The sequence below is a fragment of the Bos mutus genome, chromosome 3 (genome assembly GCF_027580195.1).
Source record: "Bos mutus isolate GX-2022 chromosome 3, NWIPB_WYAK_1.1, whole genome shotgun sequence".
NCBI classification, from domain to species: Eukaryota; Metazoa; Chordata; class Mammalia; order Artiodactyla; family Bovidae; genus Bos; species Bos mutus.
The window spans coordinates 16,812,185-16,835,566 of record NC_091619.1 but is presented as its reverse complement, the minus strand read 5'-3'; the positions used below and the strand labels follow the sequence as shown (position 1 = coordinate 16,835,566).

At 50.3% G+C, this 23,382-nt stretch overlaps 3 protein-coding genes across 14 annotated transcripts in view; 2 read left to right on the top strand and 1 right to left on the bottom strand.

The window, feature by feature from the left end:
- Positions 1-658: 658 nt before the first annotated feature.
- On the top strand, positions 659-12,560 carry ANXA9 (annexin A9). Of its 8 annotated transcripts, none has more exons than XM_070367139.1 (15): positions 659-818; positions 974-1,059; positions 1,533-1,623; positions 1,800-1,896; positions 2,376-2,521; positions 2,771-2,884; positions 3,426-3,516; positions 4,659-4,738; positions 4,904-4,963; positions 5,401-5,485; positions 5,624-5,719; positions 5,806-5,864; positions 9,581-9,703; positions 10,508-10,597; positions 12,361-12,560. In XM_070367139.1, the coding sequence occupies exons 3-14, from the start codon at positions 1,549-1,551 to the stop codon at positions 10,583-10,585; spliced, it is 1,104 nt and encodes a 367-aa protein (XP_070223240.1). In that variant the 5' UTR covers positions 659-818; positions 974-1,059; positions 1,533-1,548; the 3' UTR covers positions 10,586-10,597; positions 12,361-12,560. The 8 variants fall into 8 exon arrangements, with proteins under 8 accessions (XP_070223240.1, XP_070223241.1, XP_070223244.1 ...); XM_070367140.1 differs by having other exon boundaries at positions 974-1,063; XM_070367143.1 differs by having other exon boundaries at positions 937-1,059; positions 2,427-2,521.
- Positions 6,750-21,068, bottom strand: MINDY1 (MINDY lysine 48 deubiquitinase 1). 3 transcript variants are annotated; one of them, XM_014477992.2, is made up of 11 exons: positions 20,422-20,977; positions 17,264-18,063; positions 16,649-16,706; positions 16,190-16,254; positions 15,233-15,391; positions 14,796-14,898; positions 13,751-13,893; positions 12,567-12,758; positions 12,076-12,231; positions 11,682-11,801; positions 6,750-8,390 (listed from the first exon to the last, which is right to left on the bottom strand). In XM_014477992.2, the coding sequence occupies exons 2-10, from the start codon at positions 17,714-17,716 to the stop codon at positions 11,721-11,723; spliced, it is 1,410 nt and encodes a 469-aa protein (XP_014333478.1). In that variant the 5' UTR covers positions 17,717-18,063; positions 20,422-20,977; the 3' UTR covers positions 6,750-8,390; positions 11,682-11,720. The 3 variants fall into 3 exon arrangements, with proteins under 3 accessions (XP_014333478.1, XP_070223236.1, XP_070223237.1); XM_070367135.1 differs by lacking the exon at positions 6,750-8,390 and having other exon boundaries at positions 11,259-11,801; positions 20,422-20,820; positions 20,923-21,068; XM_070367136.1 differs by lacking the exon at positions 6,750-8,390 and having other exon boundaries at positions 11,259-11,801; positions 12,076-12,204.
- Positions 20,903-23,382, top strand: part of PRUNE1 (prune exopolyphosphatase 1) — a 19,918-nt gene continuing 17,438 nt past the window's right edge. The window contains exons 1-2 of one of the 3 annotated variants that reach the window (XM_070367131.1): positions 20,903-21,038; positions 21,254-21,446. In XM_070367131.1, coding sequence (XP_070223232.1) covers positions 21,261-21,446 — 186 coding nt within the window. In that variant the 5' untranslated portion in view covers positions 20,903-21,038; positions 21,254-21,260. Of the gene's footprint in view, positions 21,039-21,253; positions 21,447-21,491; positions 22,417-22,473; positions 22,501-23,382 lie in introns of those variants that run through there. The other 2 variants (XM_005894923.3, XM_070367132.1) reach the window with 2 other exon arrangements.

The window sequence follows — 23,382 nt, the reverse complement described above, 5'->3', positions numbered from 1 at the left end:
AGTTGCATCACCTACCGCTAAAATAGTCCTGGCTGCTAAAAGGCAGCAGCAGGAATCTAAGACGCAGGGACCCAGGAGCCTCCTTCATCTCCCTATTGCCTTTTGGGCACACGATGCTTCTGTCCACGGGGATTACCCTTCTCATTTTTCTCTCTTGACTCTGCTGATCTTCCGCCACTCAGAAATACCTGTGCTCTTCCTTCCGCGGAGGTTTACACAGTCTCCCCACCCTATTCTTTCCATCACTCCCACTCACTACTGCTCCAATAAGTCAATCATCAAGGGGTTCTGGGTTGGGATCTCTCTGGGGTACAGGCTGGGGTGCCCCACTGGTATGTGCCCCAACAGGTTTTTCTCTATCAGGCTCCAAATCAGCCCGGAGCCTGTCTGACCTGCCCCCACCGCAGGGAGCTGGAGTCAGAGGCAGAGCCAGGTCAGAAACTGAACTCAGAGACTGGGCTTCTGTGGTCCCAACCCAGCCCCACAGAGAAAGCAGTGCACAAAGCCTCCTGTGTCAGGGCTGAGCTGCTGAGAGGCCAGCGGAGTTCTCTTGTTTGGGCTGAGGCCAGTTCCTGGGAGGAGAGATGCTGTAGGGAGGTGTTTGCATGTGGGACACGGTACAGCCTGGTCCTCTCCCACAGTTGGGAGGGGCCAGAGCCCAAGGACAGTGGGGCTGGTCTGCTGCAGAGGTCATCTGACTGGCTGTTCGGCTTGGGCGGCACATACCGCTGTCCTGTACCAGGCCACACTGGAGCTGGTGCCCACAAAGGCACCGCGCCAGAGCCTGACGACACCCACTTAGCCCCCAGCACCTCTGGGTAAGCACTGGACCTGGGCTCTCATGCTGAGGGACGGGGGAGATTGGTAGGGACTCGCTGATCACTTGGGGGAGGGAGAAAGGACTTTTCTAACATGAGTGCCTGAGTCCTTCTCCAGGTACCCATGTACCCACAAGAACACACACTCACCTCAGCTCAGAGACTGTGGCTGCTGACCTAAAGATTCCAGCGGGAAACTCCGAGGGCGAAAGACACGCAGCACAGTGGTGGAAGCTGACAGGCAGGTGACAGTCTCACTTGTAGTCTGGGGCTGACGGTGAGGGGAGGTGCTGTTATTTCCCACTCTGCATACTTAATCCTCACCTCCTCCACACTGCCGCAGGAACAACCAGCCAGGCCATGGAAGGGAGGGGGAGGTGCACCTCAGGAGGGGATTATCCATCTCAGACCACGGGGCTGGGGAGCCTGGGGACCAACCCTGGAGTCTGGGAGGGTCTGTTTTGGCACTAGGTCTGGCAGCATCCCTGATCAAACCTTGCTTCCTAACAACGGTGAGTGGTGGGAAAGGTGGGGGCACCATTCTTACCTTCCCCTTGGGCTCCCCAACCTGCCAAGCAGGTTGTTCTTTTTTTCTGCAATAAGGGAAAGGAGTGGGCAAAGGGCTCCCAGGCTCCCAGGCCTGGGCGTCATAAAGAGGCCCTGAGGGGTGAGGGGGACGTTCCCCTCAATTGGCTCCTATGTCCCTCCCCCCAGGGCAGCCAGTAGCACCATGTCTGTGACCCACGGGAGGATGGGACTCTCCTTGACTCAGGAGATCCTCAGTCACCTGGGCCTTGCCAACAAGGTAAGGGCTGCTGGGATTGTAGGAATTATTTTTTAAAATTATTTTCATATCAATGCAGAGGCTGTGGGGTGGGGTGAGGAGTAGGAAAGGAAGATCAAGCCTGAGGCTATGCCAAGGGCCTGGCTGGGTCACTGGGGAGGAGCATGGGCAGACTCTGGTACCTCCCTATCTTACAGACTGCAGCTTGGGGCACCCTGGGCACCCTCAGAACCTTCTTGAGCTTCAGTGTGGACAAGGATGTACAGAGGCTGCTGAAGGCCATAGCAGGTCAAGGTGAGCCATTTCCCTCTGCGCTTGGGCATCTATCTTTTAGAAACCAGTCTGTAGACCAAGGAGCCAGAAGGAGGAACTGACAATACTCAATAGATGTTTGTGGAATGCCTTCATTCCTGTGTGTCTGGTACCCAGTAGGTATTTATCTCCATTTTCACAACAGCCCTGTGAGGCAAGTCATACTATTTCTGTTTCACAGATGAGGAAACTGGGGCTCAGGGAGGTCAAAAGCCTTGCCCAAGATCACACAGCTCAAAATATTGCATAGCTGGGATTCTAAAGCAAGCCTGTGATCCCAAAAGGCCATTTTCTGCACTGTACCAGGCCACCTTTGCTTAACTTTGGGTCAGATTTACATGCCATTGGCAACTTCTTCAGGATCAAATGGTGGTAGGGATGATGTAGCTTTTCCCAGACCTTGTCATCTCCTCCTCTGGAGGCTTCAAGTCAAGGACTAAGGGGATCTCAACTCTGTAAAGACCCTGACAGGGCTCTGCCAGGCTCACAGGCCAGCCCTCACCTTGGTTCAGGTGTGGACCGTATTGCCATTCTGGATGTGCTGACCAACCGGAGCCGAGAGCAAAGGCAGCTCATCTCTCGAGCCTTCCACGAACGCACCCAGCAGGTGAGACCACACTGATTCCCAGGAGCAGTGGGCTGGGATGAGAAGCTCCCAGGAAACTTGGGCACAACAAGAGCAGTTGAGACCAGCTGAGACCAGCCCTTACCCCCTGCTAAACCCAGTCTGTGGGGGGAAGGTAAGCCTGGTGGTTAGGTCTGAGATGAGAGCCAGCGAAATATTCCCAAACCTCCTCACACACATGGGACTCTCCCCCTCATGCCGTTCCTCTGCCATGGGGACTGTTTCTTGTAGGACCTACTGAAGTCCTTGCAGGCAGCACTCTCTGGCAACCTGGAGAGGATCGTGGTTGCTCTGCTGCAGCCTGCAGCCCATCTCGATGCCCGGGAATTGAGGACAGCCTTGAAGGTACCCTGGTAGCTCAGCTGGTAAAGAATCTACCTGCAGTGCAGGAGACCCCGATTCAATTCCTGGGTCAGGAAGATCCCTGGAGAAGGGATAGGTTACCCATTCCGGTATTCTTGGGCTTCCCTTGTGTTCAGCAGTAAAAACTGCCTGCAATGCAGGAGACCAAGGTTCAATCCCTGGGTTGGGCAGATCCCCTGGAGGAGGGCATGACAACCCACTCTAGTATTCATGCCTGGAGAATCCCCATGGACAGAGGAGCCTGGTGGGCTGCAGTCCATGGGGTCGCAAAGAGTCAGACAGGACTGAGCAACTAAGCACATTGAAGATACCAGGAGAGGAGCTTTGCCAGGAGTGATGACCCTATTGAGGGAAAGAATACGTTGACTGCCTTGCCTTTGCCCACTCCAGAGGAGTGGACTTGGCAGAAGCCCCCTGGAAAAGTAGTCCCTGTTGACCCTCAGAAGGACAAGTGGTCAGCGTCTGCTCCCCACCATTCTAACAACATGGCTCAGTCTCAGAGTGGCTTCCCAATTTCTTGTAGGGCTCAGGTTCTGCTGAAGATGTGGCCTTGGAAATTCTTGCCACCCGAACCCCACCCCAGCTGCAGGAGTGCCTGGCAGTCTACAAACATAGTAAGAGTGTGGAGGATGGAGCTCTAAGAGCTGGACAGGACAGTCCTCGCCTCCCCTGCACTCCCTGCAGGGAGCCCTCTGGGAGCCTTTCTGCTTCTGTTGTTCCCTTGGGGTCTCTCTCCCCCACCGCCCACCGGGCTCAGTCTCCCCAGGGAGACAGCCAGTTGTCATCATTAAAGAGAGAGAAGCAATCATTAACTGTCATAGTCTGGGGTTCCAGGGTGGATCCCGAGGTAATGACAATGTTGAGCCCTGTGACAGTCCCAAGGGCACCCAAGTCACCTTCCCAGCCCCTTGCTGATTCTGCCATCACCCCACATCCCAGGCTGAATGGAAGCTCGATGCAGCCAGGGGGAAAGGTGGGGACCTGCTCTTGTAGGTGTCAATTCTCGGCCCCTGGCTGCTGTCCCTGCAGTGACTGCCACATGCCTCACCCACTAATTGGTAACTAGTTTTTTCTCACCCTCATCTTAACACACCCCCTCTTTTTCTTGCTTTCCCCAGTTTTCCTTTGATGTCCCACCTCGGCCTATCTTTTTTTTTTTTTTTTTTTAACTTTTTGGCCATGCCAAAAGATCCCGGGCATGTGGGATCTTGGTTCCTCAACCATGGATGGAACCAGTGTGCCCTGCAATGAAAGTGTGGAGTCTTAACTGCTGGACCTCCCGGGAAATTGATTTTCTTAACCCCTCTCCTACCCCTTTTTCCTTCCTGCTTCTCTTTTCCCCTTCCTTTTCTCCCTTTCCTGCTCTTTCCTTTCTTCACATTCTACCTCCCTCATCACCTAGCCTCACTTCCAAGGAGGGGGACTGGCCCTAGCCATCTTGCGTCACGATATGGGCACCCCCATCCTCTTTTCATTGTCTGGCCACCACCCAAGTAACTGATTGCCTCCCGCCCCCCGCAGTCTGGCACCGGGAGATGAGGCCCCACAGGGCACGACCCCACAGCGCACAGGTTACTCGCGGCTTAGAGATGCTTTCAGGGTGGCCACGGTGGTGCTTCTGCCTTACATCCTGGGAACTAGTGGCCATCAAGCAGGGGACAGCGGGACTGACAGGGCACAGGCATCTGACAGGTCCTGGAGGTATCCTCATTGGGAAAAATCAGGAGGGTTCAGAGAGCTCCTGCTCCCATCCCAGATTTCCAAGTGGACGCTGCGGAGGACATCAAGTCTGAGACCAGGGGCATCTTGCGGGACTTGCTCCTGGCCCTGGCCAAGGTAAGGGGGACTGGTCTGGGAGGAAGGGAGTTACCCCACTGGGGAGCACCCACCTGTGGTGTAATGAACAGGAGAGGGCTTTAGGGGAAGACCAGGGTTTGGTTTGTTGGTCTGGTGATAAAAAACTGCCCTCCAAAGAGTCCTCCTGAGAGTTTCTCCTCCTAGGGGGGCCGCGAGGCCTACACTGGAATCATTGACTATAACCTGGCTGCACAGGACATCCAGGTGAGCAAGGGGTGGGGGGAGTTTACACCGTCGTGCACGTAAGACACTGTATCTTAGAGCCGGTGACCTGTGTCCCCACTTGTCCTGCAAAATTGTCCTTGCCTTGGGAAGGAATCCTCGATGACGTAAGGCGGACATGGGGGGTTGGGCAGTGTCACACATGGAGCTTTTTCCACTCATCTGGACTCTGACTCCTGAACTCACACATTCTCCTCTCATTGGCATTTGGGGATTATTTAATTCCTTCCACGGCAGGGGGCATAGGTTCTATCCCTGGTTGCAGAACTAAGGTCCCACATGCTGTGCTACACAGATAAATAAATGCAACTAATTTATAGGTTAAAATAAGCTTTTCCATGTTTATGGATTCTGGGAACACCATAACCGTGGCTCCCCAATCCCCAAACCAGTGATTCTGATTTGCTCCCTGTTCCCAGGCATTAAAGCAGGCTGAAGGACCCAGCACAGAGAGGACGTGGGTCCTTGTCTTCACCCAGCGCAATCCCGAACACCTCGTCCGAGGTACACAGGAGTCTTCCAGTCTCTCCAACTTGCTTTAATGATGAGTTCTGGCTGAGGAAGGTGGGGAGGGCTCATCCTTCTCTGGGATAACCACCCCCTCCCCCATGTATTCTTCTAACTCCCTTCCGTGTGCACCAGTGTTGAACCAGTACCAGTGGTACACGGGGCATGAGTTGGAGAAGACTGTCCGGGCCCGTTTCCATGGAGCCGCCTGCGTGGCTCTGCTCAACCTAGGTAAGGGGTCTGCTTGGAACCCGTGGGGCAGAGGTCTCCTGTGGAATGGCGGTGGTCTGTCTCCATCTTTGTCTCTTTGCTTTCAGCCTCGGTGATCCGGAACACACCCCTGTACTTTGCTGATAAACTTCATCAAGCCCTCCAGGTAAGACTGACGCTCCTTTCCCCTTGCTGTGGAACAAAAACCGGCAGGAGACACCTCCTGGGCAAGAAAGAGGAAGTTTCACGCTGTTGCTAATGTAACCATCTCATATTACTTTGTAAACATGGAGTAGCTCTCTTTTCCTAAGTTTACAAATTGTCTTGTCAAGAGTAGAGGAGGGAGCTGTGGTTAGAGATAAGTCCATTGACCCATCAGGGCCCTAAAGCTAAAATTTTTGGTCCAATGAATGTCTAGGTGGCCAGATACAGATATGAATTTGCTCTGTAAAGACACTGCCTTGTCCGGGTTCAGTTGTTGCCAGAATGAGGCTGGCGATAACACTAAAAAGAAGAAAGAAATAGCCGCCCGTTTCTGAGGGGCTCCTTGTGTGCCAAGGCCTCTGCTGAGCACGTTTCAGTAAGTCCTCACATTAACACTCCATCCTTGTTTAATAGACAAAAAACTGAAGCACAGAGAGGTTAAGTACCTTGCCCAAGGTCACACAGCAGTCTCCCTACAATACACATAATGATCCTATAGGACAAATTTTAACTGCCACATGTCAACTCCTAGTCTATTCCATAGGTGTTGGTCTATACTATAAGCTATAGCCTACTCTTGGTACCCAAGATCACCTTTCTCCATACTGATCAGACTTTGTTCTATATAATCCAAACTTAAATTGGCAATCTTGGTTTGAGTAATTTCATAAACAGAATCCAGTCATTCTGCTCATTCAACTAGGTGTCCTAATACAACTGTCCCCCAAGGCCTATAAATAAAAATCCCACCCAAACTTTGAAGATGGAATAGTTTTTGGTACACTGGTTGAGAAACCATGATGCCTATTGACAACTATTCAAAATGTTACACAGAAACTTTCTTAAAACGTTTTCTTTTTGTTTATTTATTTACGGCTATGCTGGGTCTTCACTGCTGTGAGGGCTTTCTTTAGTCGCTGCGAGTGGGGTCTCTTTGCTGTGGTGTGTGGGCTTCTCTTTGCAGTGGCTTCTCTTGTTGCAGAGCGTAGGCTCTGGGGCACTCGGGCTTCAGTAGTTGCGGCTCTTGGGCTCTCCAGCTCGGGCCAGGAGTTGTGGTACACGAGCTTTAATTGCTCCGTGGCATATGGGGTCTTCCTGCACCAGGGATTGAACCCGTGTCTCCTGCATTGGCAGGCAGATTCTTTACCACTGAGCCATCAGGGAAGCATTTATTTTATCATCCAGAGATTTCCATTTTGACAGTAGATTATTGTACTTATCCAATAAATCCTGTACTATTATAATCAGTGAACTCTAGGATTCACTTGAAAAGTTGTAGTTCTCTAAATTCCTGTCATAAAAAGAACCTGTACTCCAGCAGTGATTGTAATGTATTTGGATTACAGGACTTTAGACTCCTGGATATAAATTGTGGGTTTAATCTTAGAAGAAGGAGTCAAGAAGTGATGCAGGCTTATTTTTCTGGAAAAAAAAAATTTTTTTTAAAAGAAAAACTCAGTCAAGATACTTCCATACTATTCTTTTGTGAGAAATATGTAAAAACATAATTGTGATAAATATTTATTCAGAAAAATGACCTTTAAGTGATGGCTGATTCAGGACAGTTCAGTTCAGTCGCTCGTCGTGTCCGACTCTTTGCAGCCCCATGGACTGCAGCACTCCAGGCCTCCCTGTCCATCACCAACTCCTGGAGTTTACCCAAACTCATGTCCATTGAGTTGGTTACGCCATGCAACCATCTCATCCTCTGTCGTCCCCTTCTCCTCCTGCCCTCAATCCCTCCCAGCATCAGGGGCTTTTCAAATGAGTCAGCTCTTCTTATCAGGTGGCCAAAGTATTAGAGTTTTGGCTTCAACATCAGTCCTTCCAATGAATATTCAGCACTGATTTCCTTTAGGTTGGACTGGTTGGATCTCCTTGCAGTCCAAATTCAGACCAATTTGAACCATAAAATGAATGTTCTTTATAAAGATCCTAGGGCAGTATGAGATGCCAAATATACCCTCAGGTAACAAGAGAAGAATGATGTTTGATATAGGTTTAGTGTGGAGAGCCACTTTACACACTGGGAATATTCACTTAATGAGCAACTCTTACCCCAGTTCTACAACTGTGGAGTACAAGAGTTGCAAGAAGGGAAGAATGGATACTGGGAAGCATTCAGCAATCTTCGTCACAATACAAAACCAATGGTACATGCCATCCAAAAGAGTAGCCATCAGGGAATTCCCTAGCAGCCCAGTGGTTAGGATTCTGTGCTCTAACTGCTGATCCCTGGTGGGGGAACTAAAATCCCACAAGCTGTGCAGCCAAAAAAATAATCAGATTAAATTAAAAGTGAAAAAAAAAAAAAGTAGCCATCAGGCCCACTGACAATTAGGTAATGAGTCCAAATAAAATATAGCATCCTATATTCCCTCCATCACTTTTTGTTTCTTCTGGGAGTTTATGATGTGTAGGGTTGCCGTAAGTGTGGGTTTCAGGCAATTCTGGGAAGGGTCTCAGAAGGCAGGTGCCTGAGGAAACTCTGAAAAAGAGGATATTAGAAAATGATGACAGCAGCAGTACCCAGCTCATGACACAAACAGGATTTTTCCAACCAAAATACTTTATTTAGAAATCTCTCATGATAACATTATTATAATCAGTTATAGCTCCTGATTTGATGATACCTCTATTGGGGCTTCCCTGATAGCTCAGTTGGTAAAGAATCCCCCTGCAATGCAGGAGACCCCAGTTCGATTCCTGGGTCGGGAAGATGTCCTGCAGAAGGGATAGGCTACCCACTCCAGTATTCTTGGGCTTCCCTTGTGGCTCAGCTGGTAAAGAATTTGCCTGCAATGTGGAAGACCTGGGTTCGATCCCTGGGTTGGGAAGATCCCCTGGGGAAGGGAAAGGCTGCCCAATCCAGTATTCTGGCCTGGTGAATTCCATGGACTGTATAGTCCATGGGGTCGCAGAGAGTCAGACACAACTGAGCGACTTTCACTTCACAGGTGGCGCTAGTGGTAAAGAACCCTCCTGCCAATGCAGGAGACATAAGGGACAGTGGGTTCGACCCCTGCCCTGGAGAAATAAATGGTGCCCCACTCCAGTATTCTTGCCTGGAGAACACCATGGACAGAAGAGCCTGGCAGGCTACAGTCTATAGGGTTGCACAGAGTCGGACACTACTTGAAGCGACTTAGCACACATATACCTCTATTATTTCTAAACTGAACCCTCCGTGACTGTCTTTAACCAAAAGGCAAGAGGCCTGTTGCAGGTACAGGAGAAAGAGAATGATGCTGAACCTCAGGGGTCTAACCAGGAGAAACCGATGACAGTTTAGGGATAGGGTGAGTGTCCTCCTTAGACATTCCCTGTTAACAGTCTCTTGACTATCATGCTGTAAGTCTTCACAGGTAGCACATCTCTATCCTTTCTTGAGTCCTTGCTCTTGGAGTGAGACTCTAAGCTAATGGCAAGGCCAGAAAAGATGTGGAAGGAATGAGGGATATTGCTGTAAATATTCCCCGCAGCAACTGATTTTTCCTGCCACATCATCTCCCTTGAGGATGGACACAGATAATGTTTGCCCCTAGATAATGTATATTTCTCTTTTTCTTGACTTTCTCCTCACCAGCACTCCCTAGAATAATTCACCATGTGGCCCAATCCCTGCCCTGTGAGAATTTCCCTACCACCACATCCCCATTCTGTTTTTTCCTCTACCAGGAGACTGAACCCAATTACCAAGCACTGATGCGCATCCTTATTTCTCGAAGTGAGACTGATCTTCTAAGTATCCGAGCCGAGTTCAGAAAAAAATTTGGCAAGTCCCTCTACTCTTCCCTCCAGGTGAGGCTTGGCTGGTTCTTAACCTGGAGCCCCAGAGCTTCATCTTTTACCTCCACCCTGCACACAGTGGAGCATATTCATGGCCTGGAGAACTCCTGGGTCTCTGGTTAATTTAGAACCAGAACTCTAGAACTCTAGAAACCAAACAAGCTCTGGACCAGCACGAGGGAGAGAACAGTGCCTGAGCCACGATGGTGGCAGGTCTTCCTAACATCTGACTTTGCTGTCTGCAGGATGCAGTGAAAGGGGACTGCCGGTTAGCCCTACTAGCCCTGTGCAGGGCGGAAGACCTTTGAGACCTCATCCCCGCATGACCTTCAAGGATCTGAGATTTTCTTGTTTGGCTGAGCCTGCAGGAGACTAGCTGGGCCTCCAAATAATGACCCCTCACTGAGCACCACATGTTCCAGCTTCTTGTTGAGGCCAGAACTCAAAGTTTCTTTTAAATTCCTTCACCTCTCTCATTTCAAAGTGATGCCTGCACCTGGATCCCCTAGCTCTGTCCTGGGTGTGCAAAACAAGATTGCTTGGATAGTTTCTGTCCTATTCATTCTTCCTGAATTCTGGCCAGAACATCTCGCTGATGCTTGATTTCTTTTGGCAAACTTCACTGTCATTTGTGTCCCCTGACTGAAGTTTGGGTGGAGCAGGACACTGGCTGGGAGGAGGCCTTGAAGTTGGAGGTGCCTTTGATGTGCCCTTGGATATTCAACAGGAGTCCTGTTTGAGGCTCTGAACTGCAGTTGTCAACAACCTGCCTCCTCTGTGCATCCCCCCTCACGCCCATTATTCTCTCTTCCCCAGGAAATTTCAGGCAAAATAAGAGAACCAGGAACCACGAGGCCAAAAATGGCTAGAAGTAGCAAAGGACCGTCTGTATGACCTGAGAAGCAAGTAGGAGGATCAAGCTACCCTTTCCCTGAATGGGAACATTTGGGTGGGTTAGCGGGGCATACAATCCTCAAATTCATCTGTCCAAAGCTGGGACTTAGAAACCCACCTCCCAAATTAGAGTACTAGCTCCAAAAGAAGGGGCTTCCCTGGTGACTCAGTGGGTAAAGAATCCGCCTGCTAATGCAGGCCACATGGGTTTGACCCCTGGGTCAGGACAGTCCCCTAGAGAAGGAAATGGCAGCTCATTGAAGTATTCTTGCCTGGAGAATCCCCACGGACAGAGGAGCCTGGCAGGCTACAGTCCACAGTGTGGCAAGAGGTGAACATGACTTAGCAACTAAACAACATGTGTACATGCTAAGTTGCTTCAGTCATGTCTGACTCTTTGCGACCCTATGGACTGTAGCCCGCCAGGCTCTCTGTCCATGGAATTCTCCAGGCAAGAATACTGGAGAGGGTAAACAGCAACAACCACATGAAAAAAAAAAAAAAACAAGAAAGGACAAAGTGGACTTTTGGCTCCCCCTGCTGGCTCTATTAGAAATGACAGGCCACCCCCTCTAGCCTCTACCATCCCTGCACCCCTCCCACCCCCACCACGCTTTGCATTCCTCAATTGGGTCAAATACTTAACCGCTGCAGGGTAAGGCAAACAACAGACTTCAGGAAAGAAGTTTTATTTCCAAACCCCTAGGAAGGCATTAAAAATAATAGAGATAGAAACCCAAATCAAACCCTGAAACAAACGGATGGATGGGTGGATTCGGATGGGCCTATAGGATGACCCAGCCAGTCAGGGGTGGGAAATAGCAGAGATGGATTCTAGACAGGAACTTCACCCTGGAGCCTGAGTCTGTACATTAATGTGACTATTCTGGGGGAAAAGAGTTAGAAATCAGAAATCCTCACCCCATCAACTCCAATGTTGTCCTGGATGGTTGGGAGGAAGAGGAGGCAGGACATGAGGGCAAAGAGGTCACCAAGTCTGACCTTAGCATTCACTGCCTGCTCTGATCCCCAACATCCCATAAATAAGTTACCCTGCATATCTCAAGTTGAGGGGGAGCAAGCAAATAGCCCCCACCTCTGAAAGCGGAGGCAAGGCAGCCGGGCCCGAGCAGGGCTACAGGAGGACACAGTCGGACTCTTGCTTCGGCCTTTGCCGACGCTCAGCAGCTGGGCGTCCAGATGCAGCTCCTCTCCCCTGTGTCAGAGTTAACAGCTGGTCACCCATCGGAACCCATGGTGGAACAAGGACAGGGACTCTAGATGGAAGCAGGGTCAGGACTGGGAGGGGCTGTGGGGAGAGAAAGACAGGAGGGGACCCAGGGCAGAGGGACAGACAGAAGGGCCCCGAGGGAAACCTTGAAGAAATGCTGGTGGCAATAACAAGTCTGGATCAGGGAAGCCGGAGTGGCACGCTGGGGATGCAGGGATGCTGGAGGGGCAGCACTAAGAGCGAGGAGGAGCAGGCCCACCTGCGGTGATGGGGCCCGTGCAGGGGCAGCCTGGGCCGCTTGGTGCTGCTGGTACTCCTCTTGCTGAAGCTGCTGGGCCAGTTCCAAGTCGCTCAGACCCGATGTGCCCTGGGGCGGGGGCTGCTGCTGCTGTAGGGACAAGGCGATCAGGTAGTCCTAGAGACAGGGGCAAGAACAAGGGCAGTGAGGGAGGCTGGGGCAGGGGGCTGGCCAGGCTGGGCTTAGGCTTCCAAACCAGCTCAGCCTTTCCTTATCCTTCCAATCTCCCCACTCCTTCTCCTCCAGAGAGAAACACACAGCCGCGTATTTTATCTGTGATGCCAGAGAACACACACCAAGCGCAGAGATGGTCCACAGAGCCCAGAGAAGGGCCCGGTGTCATAAGTTACAGTCTCTAGAAGATAAGATACAGGCTGCCCGCCTTGGGCACAAAGCTCTCCGAGGCAGACACGCGCTCTGCACCCCACCCCGGCCCCCAAGGCCCCACACACCTGGTCCACCTGCCGCTGCTTTTCTGGGGAGCCACTCCCACCTCCCGTTCCGGGTCCCTTGCCCGGGGAGTGACTGAGGTGAAAGTCAGAGTCACAGAAACAGCTGTCTCCGTCCACGTTGTGCAGGCTCTCCCACACCACTTGCTCCTCCTGGAGAAAGCCCTGGTCAGTGACCAGTAGGTACAAGTGGCCCTGTGCGGGAGAGAACATGCGCTGGTGGGACGGGCGGCAGGAGCAGCGCACGGCAGAAGTGATCTGAGCTTCGCAGAGCCCCTGTGACTGGTCGGCACGCTAGCTGAAACGTGCAGTGTGAGTGCGTGGACCTCTTGCTGAGTACACACGGCTGTGGGCAGAAGGGCTGAGGGCATGGTCAGTGGCGTGTAAGTGTGGCAGTCACTGCGGTCAAGCACTGCGGGGCGGGAGTCTTCCTACCCTACTTCCCGAGGTTCCCTGGGCTCACGGGATGCCTATGAGGATAAATCCTTTAAGAGCCAAAGATCTTTCTCTCTTCTACTCAATTCCTAGAACGCTTAGACAATTTCTAGCTTTGGAAAACTATGTGTGTGTTAGTCGCTCGCTCGTGTTCGACTCTTTGCGACCCCATAGACTGTAGCCCACCAGGCTCCTCTTTCCATGGAATTCTCTAGGCAGGAATACAGGAATGGGTTGCCATTCTATTCTCCAGAGGATCTTCCCAACCCAGGGATCAAACCCGGGTCTCTTGCACTACAGGCAGATTCTTTACAGTCTAAACCACGAGGGAAGCCTTGGAAAACTATAGTATTGTTCAAAACTTCCACTGCTCCTTCCTGGGAGAGGACGTGCACTTTCTTGGCCCACTGATGGCAAGCTCACTCCTTACATTTCGCTCTGGCCAGTGAGATGGTAGCAGAGCCAACGCCGTGTGTGGTGTGTTCCTCTTGCTCTCCTATGTTCCAGAGAAAGGCTGTTTTGTCAGCCAGGGCCCCAGACTGAAGATGATGTGGGACAGAACTGCAGCCAACCCACAGTGGACACACACATGAATGAAAAATAAACCTTTGTCATGGTGAACCACAGGGATTTTAGGGGTCATTTGTTACCACAGCTTAATCTACCTTGTCCTGACTGAAATACTGACCCGGAAGAAATAGGCATGAGGAAACAGACAGCACTCCAACCTCCCACCTCCAAACCCGAATCACCTTATGCTTAGTCATAGTGCTGAAGTGGTTGTTCCGGAAAAAGACGCTAAGTTCGCCCTCCTTGGCAGCTGCTGTTAGTTCACATAGGCCATGGTAGGTCAGCTGGGCAGCAGTGGTCTCCAGAAACTGCTCTGCAATCAGGCCTGGCAGCAAGGACAAGAAAAGAGGGACAGGGGACTCAAATCCAAAGTCCACAGGAGGATCATCCAGAGAGCCCCTATCAAAGCCCTAGGGATCAGTCCCACCTTGGGAAATCCCTTCCTTGAAGCCTGGTTAAATTCATCCATTCAACAGATGCTGAACTTTCCTGGTGATCCAGTGGCTAAGACTCCGAGTTCCCAATTCAGGAAGCCCGGATTCGATTCTTGGTCAGAGAACTAGATTCCAAACACCATAGCTAAGAGACGCAGGTGGGGACCTCCCTAGTGGTCCAGTGGCTAAGACTCTATGCTCCCAATGCAGAGGGCCCAGGTCAGAGAACTAGATCCCACATGCCACAACTAGGACCCTCCACAGATAAATAAATCATTATTTTTAAAAAATGAGAGAGAAAGATGCAGGTGTACACACATGCTAAGTTGCTTCACTCGTGTCCTACTCTTTGCAACCCTACGGATTGTAGCCCGCCAGGCTCCTCTGTCCACGGGGATTCATAAGGCAAAAATACGGGAGTGGATTGCCATGCCCTTCCTCCAGGGCATCTTCTCAACCCAGGGATCAAACTTGAGTCTCTTGCATGTCCTGCACTGCAGGCAGATTCTTTACCCACTAAACCACGTGGGAAGCCCATGCTGCCACTAAAAAAAAATCCCACATGTTGCAACTAAGACTCAGCCAGATAAATAGATGCTATCGGAGCAAACAGGCACTGCACTAGGTACCGGGGGATACATCAGTGAACGAAACAGACAACTCCCCAAACTCCCGCTCCCGGTGCCTACATTCTCATGGGACGTGGTGGTGGAAAAACAGACAATAAACACTAAACCTCGGTAGCCATCATTCCCTCCACATAAGATTCCTGAGGAGAAGGGAGGAATGTCACCTTCTGTCACAAGGTTGGTGTCACTGGAGTGCTTGCAGGTGATGATCTTCTCTACCAGCTGGTTGTAACTCAGCTTCCCGACTGCACTCACAGCCTCAGGACTCTGCGTGGGCAGTGGAGTGGGGTGGTACCCCCAAAAATGGAGAGCTTTTTTTAGGAAGGAAATGAACCAAGCCCACAAGGATTGCAGCCCTATGACAAAAGCTTCCTGAAACTTTTGATGTCTAAAGAACTGACCCATCTTCAAATTGCTTGCTTGTATTTGAATATTACCCCCAAAAGTTAAAAACTAAAGGAATTCCACACTGAATCCAACCTTGAAACATCAATCCCCTCCCTAGCCAATCTACTCCCTACCTCCCTAACCCCAACCCCACAAAATTCTGCTTCTCTCTCAGCTTGAGCTGGCTGTCTCATTTGGGCCCTCCCACCCTCACCTGGGGATCAACAAGCCAGCCATGGTACAGAGGAATGCCAAGGAGGTCAAAGACACTGCACTCAGGAGTGTACTCAAAATCAGAGACGCCTGTGAACCGCACATTGACATCCAGACCTGTGGCCAGTTTAGGCAGCACCGTCATTGCATCGTCCACATTCTGGGGTGGAAAAGAAAACGATGGATAGGTCAAATCAGCACACTGTGCATTTTAAACTTAGTGTTATAGATAAGCAACAAGGATATACTGTATACCACATGGAATTATACCCAGTATCTTTTTAAAAAAAATTTTATTTATTTACTTGTTTACTGGCTGTGAGGCACGTGGGATCTTAGTTCCCCAATCAGGGATCGAACCCATGCCCTCTGTATTGGAAGCACAGAGTCTCAATCACTGAACCACCAGGTAAGTCCCATATACCCAGCCAAACTAATTATAAGATACCCAGTATCTTATAATAACTTATTACAGAATTTAATCTGCAAAAATACTGAATCACCACACGATATACCTGAAACTAACACAGTATTGTAAATCAACTATACTTCAATTAAAAAAATTAAATGAAATGAAAAAATAAACCTTACACAGTATTATATGTCGATTATATATCAATAAAACTGGTGGAAAAAGAAAATGATGGATATTCTAGCCTTCCCTCTTCTTGTTCCACTCCTACCTCCAGAAAACAAAACAAAACAAAACAAAACAATTAATCTTGTTGCTTTTTCCCCCTGGTTTCCTCTTACAATGGAAAGTCCTCCCTTTTCTCAATCCTTCTTTATTTTATGTAAACGAACATGTTTTCTAAGACAGAAATACACTCTCTCCCTCCTGCAGAAAGAAATGATGGTTCAAAGAACCCTCTTGAGAAGCATCAGAAAGGCTTCTCTTAATAGCCTGGGTGCCCCTTATGAACCTGCAAGCCCCCAGTTCACAGACCTTTCACCTCACCTGCTGAAAATTAAGCTGAAGTCCCTCTGACTTTTCCTGAGGTTTGATGGACAGAAGGCAGTCTCCTACAAGACAGGATTCCTTATCAGCTTACCCCACCACTGTCCCAAAAGCTGCTTCCTCTTCTCTAAGAAAACAGAGGTATATCACAGAACCACAGATTTTCAGAGTTGCAAAGGGCCTTCGTTTATCAGAGGAAGAAAGAAGCCACAAAAGGTGAAGGACCCACTCAAGGTCACAGGTGAAAGCTAAGGGAAGAATGAGGGTGACGACCCAGGACTCCTGACACCTTGATTTTTGCTTTTCATTCCCCAGCCTTGCAGAGAAACCCTATAGACCTTTACCCTCCCTGCCACATAAGATCCCTGAATGCAGAGTCCCTCAATACTCTGGATTTCTGGCTCAGTAGATAGCACTGGAACCTTTCAGGTAATTCCTCTTGAAGGCCCAGTCACTCACCGAGATGGGCCATGAGCTCGTCGGATGTGATCACTTCTTTCTGAGGCGGCAGCTTTACCTGGAGGCAAGGAGAGATCAAAGAGTTGGCCAGTCATTGGTAAAGAATCTGCTTGCCAATGCAGGGGACAAATTCGATCCCTGGTCTGGGAATATTCCACATGCCATGTGGCAACTAAGCCCACGCACCACAGCAAGGAGTAGCCCCCACCCGGCCACAACTAGAGAAAGCCTGTGTGCAGCAACAAAGACGCAGCACAGCCAAAAATTAATAAATTAAAAAAAAAAGTGAGCCAGGTGTGTGCTTTCCTTCAGGGAGCACTGAAGGAGGAACCCAGAGAAAGGCGGGAGGGCAGGGCTTATCCAGCAGTCAGGTGTGGTGGGCAAAAACGGCTTGCAACTGGAGCAAGGGACTGAATGGGAAGAACTGCAAGGCATTCCCATTTGCCAGACAGTGGAAGACGCAGGAGTAGGACAGATAATTGTCTTGTTTTTGCAAATATCTGATCTCATTTGTTCAACCTGGAGATAAAGGAAGAAAAACCTGGAAAGTTTGACAGGCTTGAGAAAAGCAGAATGATCAACATTTCCTAAGACCCCATCCAAACTCCCTCTTACCTTCCACTGAAGAAAAAGGATATTCGCGATGGCGATGAGAGGGCAAGGGCCATTGGCGCTCTGGGTGATGATAGGTGTCTGTTCTCCTTTCCAGGGGATCCACTTGACACAGTAGAAGTCTAGCTCAGGCTGTCGGGCCCTAGGGGACTGGGGAAGCTCCTGGAGCCTGGAGCAGGCCCCCGCTGTCTGTGTCTCAGGTCGAGTCTCCCGGGCTGGCCCTGGTTGGCTTGAGCTAGCATCTGGTGGAGGGGACTCGAAGTTATCCTGGCCTTGGGCTGGCAGTGAAGCTTGGTCTACTGGCTCCTGCTCTCCAGCTGCCCCGTCTGCCTCTTTGGCATCCTTGTCCTGAGGGTGCTCTTTGGGTTCTGACAAGACCCTGTGGTTTTCAGGGCTGACCGCTTCTGCAGTCCTGGTCTCACCAGGGGCTGGATGCTCAGGTTGATGGTGTTCCATGGTCAGGAAGGGCTGACTGAGGGGCTTTACTGTCCTCAGAGACTGACCTTACTCTAAGCTTGATATGCAAAAGGGAGACGGATCCAATAAGAAGGAAATCATTGGGCTGAAAAGTAAACAGACCCAGAAAAATTTGGCAAAGGAATGTAGTGCAGAAGGCTTGGTGAGCGTCTGTTCAGCTACTCCAGGCTACGGGCAGTACAGTTTTAGGTTAAACAGAAGGGTCCCAGGCTGAGCTGTCACCTCTAACTTGTTGTGACCAGATGGGACCAAAGAGGGTATAGGACTCAAAGGTTTGGAAGGGATAATTCTGGTGGGATTGAGGACATTGGGTGGCGTCAGCTTTCCTGAAACAGAAACAACAAGGAATGAAGACAAGATAGAAAGGGAGAGCAAAAGGAGAAAGAAGGAAAAGAGATGGAGAAAGAAATGTTATACAATACTGACAGTGATCTTAATACGGTGATCTTTAGCTAACCTTGAAGTAAGCATTGTGTCAGTAAAACCCACCATAGCTGGAAGGAGGGTAACTCCTCTGCCTCATCCCCCACCCCTGCCCTTGACTCTTCAGGGAACATCCTGAGCACACAGGGCTTATATCTTTAGGGTCCTGTTTTCTCTGCTTCATCCCAAGGCCAAAGAGCTAAACAGTGCTTGGGGTGGAGAAAAAGAGTCAGTATCATACCCCTAAAGGGGAAACACTGGTGAGAAAGAAGTCTTTCTCCTTGAAGGATTCCACCTTTACAATTCCAGCTTTATACAATTGCAAACCACAACAAAAAGGTCCTGGGAGGAGCTTCCTGTAGGCTGGAGAGGGGAAATGCGGGCAAGGTGACTTGAAACAGAGACGGGTTCTGATAAGTGATTTCAGGTTAGAGGTACAACTTGTCCCACCCCACCCCCAACCCCGTTCTTCCAGTAAGCTAGCTTCTCTTGCCAGCTGGAGTTGGGATAGCAACTTCTCCTCAGTTCCTCTATGCTCTGAAAACTGCTCAAACCCAGTACTCCCTTGCTCACTACATGGAATATGAAAATACTGATTATTGATTTACATTAAAAAATTACTCCCTCTACATTCACCTATCTGTGCAAATGTTCTTTCAATCTATTCCCATCTAGGTCATTTTAAATGTCAACTCTGGACCTGTTTAACCTGCTCTCTCCCAGCACTAAGCATGACATTTAATTAACACCATGGATAGTAGATGATAAAAAGCCACAAACTCTGCCTCCTGGAAAATATCTCCCTTCAACCTCCTTGCTCCCCTCTTCACCTTGGTCAGGGTGAGAAAGGTAGAGAAATAAACTTGTTAGAAATCTTTTCTCTTGCTTCCTCCTAACCTGAGACTATGCTTCCTTTCACAATCAGGTAGGATTTAGGGCTAAGGTAAAGCCTCGGAGGTGAAGTTGAAGAATGTAAAAGTTATGGAAATAAGACTAGTCACCCAAATTGATCATCCTTCTGATTCAAATATAATCTATGCTGCTGCTGCTGCTGCTAAGTCGCTTCAGTCGTGTCCGACTCTGTGCGACCCCACAGACAGCAGCCCACCAGGCTCCCCTGTCCCTGGGATTCTCCAGGCAAGAACACTGGAGTGGGTTGCCATTTCCTTCTCCAATGCATGAAAGTGAAAAGTCAAAGTGAAGTCGCTCAGTCGTGTCCGACTCTTAGCGACCTCATGGACTGCAGCCTACCAGGCTCCTCCGTCCATGGGATTTTCCAATCTATGCTAGCTGCATCTTATTTCCATGTGATTAATTTAGAATCAGAGTAGCAAAATTTGCCCACAGGCCTTACACCTTTTTTTTTAATCTCTCTCCTTTTTTCCTTCCTTCCCAAATGACATTTAGAATGAGCCTCAGAAGCAGAAACCAGAGCCTGGGACAATTTTTTAAAAGCCTGGAGAAAAACAGGGCTTACTTCTTATCTTTTCTATCCAAATGCCAGAAATGATCTATAATTAAGTGGGGGCTGGGCAGTCCAGTGAGCCAAAAGAACCCAGAACTGGACTACCAGAGGAAGCTGGGTCTCAGAGAAACTGGGTTGAAAGCTAAGAGGGCTAATCCTTCAGAAGAGGGGAGGGAGTGTAACGGAAGAGTCCCAGGCTACAAGGTGCACACCAGTGGAGTGAGCATGGAGTACTCCAGAGCGTGATGCATTCTGAGACTCACAGGTCCTTAAACAAACAAGGAATTCATTCTTCCCCTCTTAACTAAGTCCTATACTTTCTGGAATAATCCTCTGGTGGCAGACAGAGGAGGTAAAACAGCCCCTGCTCCTCCCTAGCCAGTGGCAATAAATAGCCAGAAGTTGGAAGAATGCAGGAATCAGGTCTGTAGCTTCAAGAAGACACGTCCCCGCTCCCACCCCCGCTCCCCAGGAACTTTACTCTCCCTTCAAGAGCGTAGGGTTCCCCTCCAATCTCCCTCTCACTCTGACCCAAATCTTCACGCAACTAATGGTTTAGATTTTCCCCTCAGAATAAGTCCACCACAGTGCCCTGTCTACTTGTTAGCAAGGGAGAGGGGGAAGGTGTAATTAAACGGGGGAAAGGTAGCATCTCTTTTACTTACTCCTTCTGCCCGAGCGCCTCTAGAAACCCAGACGTACAGAGACCCAGGGTGGGAGGATAGGCAGTGTCACCTCCCCAAAGCTAGAGAGGAAAAGGAAAAAAGGTGAAGGAAATGGTTAAGACGGTTTTTACCTTAAAGAAGTGGGGGCTGTTCCAGGACTTCGAAGGAGGGTTCAACTCCCGGACTGCGGTGAGGGAGGTGGGCTCAGAGGGGGGCGCCGCCACAGTCCCGGCCGCCTCCCAGCTGTCAACGCCAGAGTCTACACAGGTTTCCCCAGGTTTACGAGCGGCGGTCCCGGCTGGCTCGTGGCTACTTCCGGGCTCACGCCCACGACCGGGGGGCCCTGGAGAAGGGTGCAGGCAGGCAGGGGTGCAGGCAGGCAGGGGTGCAGCCCAGGTGCGCCCAGATCGCTCAGAGCGTCTTCAGGATTTCTGAATCGCCGCGTCCAGGGCGCGCGCTCCAGGCCCCGTCTACAAGCGCTGGTTTTCAAAGGAAGTTTGTGGTTTTTCTTTTCTTCTTTCTCGTTCTCTCTTTTTTCACCATCGGGACAAAGAAAAATCAGTCAAGGACAAGCTCCCCGAAGGAGGAGGAGCTTGCCCGGCACTGGCGGATTTCTATTCGGGGTTTCTGACCTGGTCAGCAGCTTGGTGATCAGCAGTGAGCGAGAGAAACAAGGAGAGAAAAACAACAGACCCTTTCTCTTCTCTCCGCCTGCCGCTGGAAGGGATGGAGCACTTGTGCCTCTCTGGTGAGAATAGGGAAGAGCAAGGGCCCTGGCTGCGCTGGGAGGAGCAGGGCTGGACAGCAGAAGCTTGTTGGATCTCCCTGGGTGCGGCAGTCCTCTGCTCTGCCTCCACAAAAACAGGGCCAAAGAGCCTGATATTTTCATATTTATTCATTTAAAGGGAAAAAAATCCCGATCCTTTCGAAATCCTTACTGTATCATTTTTTCGTTTTTTTTAGTTAAGAAATGAAACCGGTTGGGCTGCACCCTGGTAATGCAGAAGGTGTGGAAGAAGCAGCGGGCTCCGGGAAGAGTGCAGCAAGCAGAAAACTAGCTGAGCATGCAGGGGATCCCATATCCCTGTGGTCTGGTCCTTGTTACCCCCAAAGGCCTCAGCTTCTCATCCATCACTTCCTCTCAATTCCTAGCTTGGTGAGGAGGAAAAACTGGTGTGAGGCTGGCGGCAGAAAAAAAAGGGACGGATTCATAACTGAGGGAACCTTTGATGATGAGAGTACATATACTTGCAGTACTCTGCACTACTCTGGGGCTGGAAGGTGGCAGTTAAAGGAGGTTGGAACACAACTCTACATTCTGAAAGGCCTTCCAAGCTCTACTCAGGGCTACGGCAGGATGAAACTTCAAGCAACTCTGCAGGCTGAAAGGGGAGTTGGAACAACTGGGGAGGCAGGGAGTATAGATCCCAGGTTACAACAGACCGGGGAAGAATGAGACATTTGCCAACAGGCGACAGAGTTGTAAAAGAAGCAGCAGGAGTTGGCAAGAGACTGTAGGTGTTAGGTAAAGAAGAGGGGTCAGAGATTATTAAAATTTTTTATAACAAGGAAGACCACATAATTGGTCAATTTGGTAAGGAAGAGAATTCAAGAAAGATGAGTTAGTTGTTTTTGCCCAGGGGAATTTTAGATGTCAACCAGGTGGTCGATATAATTTATGGAAAGACGCTATACTTAGCCTGACTAAAGACGGAAAGTTCAGAAGCCACAAGGATAGATTATATGACACATACACACTTGTGAACTCAGATAATTCTCCTTCCCGCAATTCTTGGGGAAACCATAGCGGAGATGCGGGACTACATTTCCCAGGATGCCCCCGCACCACGCTGCACTTCGCGCCTCCCGTGAGTCTCTGGGCGCAGAACTTGGCCTCCGCCGCTGGGGGCGGGGCATCGTCGGACTCCCGGGGCGCCCGGTTACGCACTTCCTCCCGGGGTGAATCGCCGTGTGGCGGGTTCGAGTCCCGCCTCCCGACTCGCCGCAAGCCCCTGAGTCCGGGGCGGGGCTCATTCGCCGGTTAACCTCTCCGCGGCGAGGGGCGGCGGCACACGTTGGGCTTCACCATGGAGAACTACCTGCAGGGTTGTCGAGCTGCTCTGCAGGTAAGGGACCCCTGTTTGTTATCGTAAGGAATGGATCCTGGGGTCCAGGAAAGACGAAGATGTGGGATCTGGGGAGCACCGAAGGTTTGTGTGGAGGGAACGCGGAATTGTGGGGTGGGGGCTTGGAAACCTGAGGAGGGAGGAAGGAGAACCTAGCCTTTGAGAGTGGGAATGCATGCTCACTTAGGGGCGCCAGCCTTTGGGGTCTGCTCGTGAGCGGGGAGGCGGAATCGTGGGGCCGGGTCCTGCCTCTGAGCCCCTGCTCGGTGTCGCTGGGTTAGTTCCGTCAATGGGACCCGGGCTGTGCCGGCCGCGAGGTGTATTTGTTCCCTTCTCCCCGCCCTTCTTTCAGTTCTCCATTCACGAGGCCTTACTGGCGCCTTGGCCTCCAGGTGAACCCCGGGAGTACGTGGGAACCTGTGCCCACGGCTTTGTTGCCTCTCAACGGCGGTTTTTGTCTGACGGGCCTAACTCCTTCTAAATTAAAGGTGGTCATGGTGTTACACTTTAAATCTGTTTTTAAGGTAAACGCACACAGTACATCAGGCTTGCATTCCTTTGCCTCCAGTTTACTTCCTTGGCCTTAACACACACAAATTACATAAAAATCCGCGACCTGGATGGGGATAAGCACAAAGTATATTTGGAATCAAAACTGTATGCATGACTCCTGAATGCTTTGTGGCTTATTTTTGGTACTCTCTGAGCCAGTTGGAGTCTCCCAGCCTTGCTAACTGGTCGTGCAACGTTAGGTCGCTATTCCCAGTTAGCAGCAAACAACGGGCCAGAGAGAGGCTCCAGGAGGTCACCTGGCCCCCCTGCTTCAAGTTATACTACCCCTGGAGAAACCTTGACAGATGGTTGACTCTGCTTCCTTTTAAAGGATCTTAAACTCGACAAATTCACCTGGGAAATAAGATTCTGGTCTGTAACAAATCCTAAAAGTCACCTAATTCCTCCTGCAGA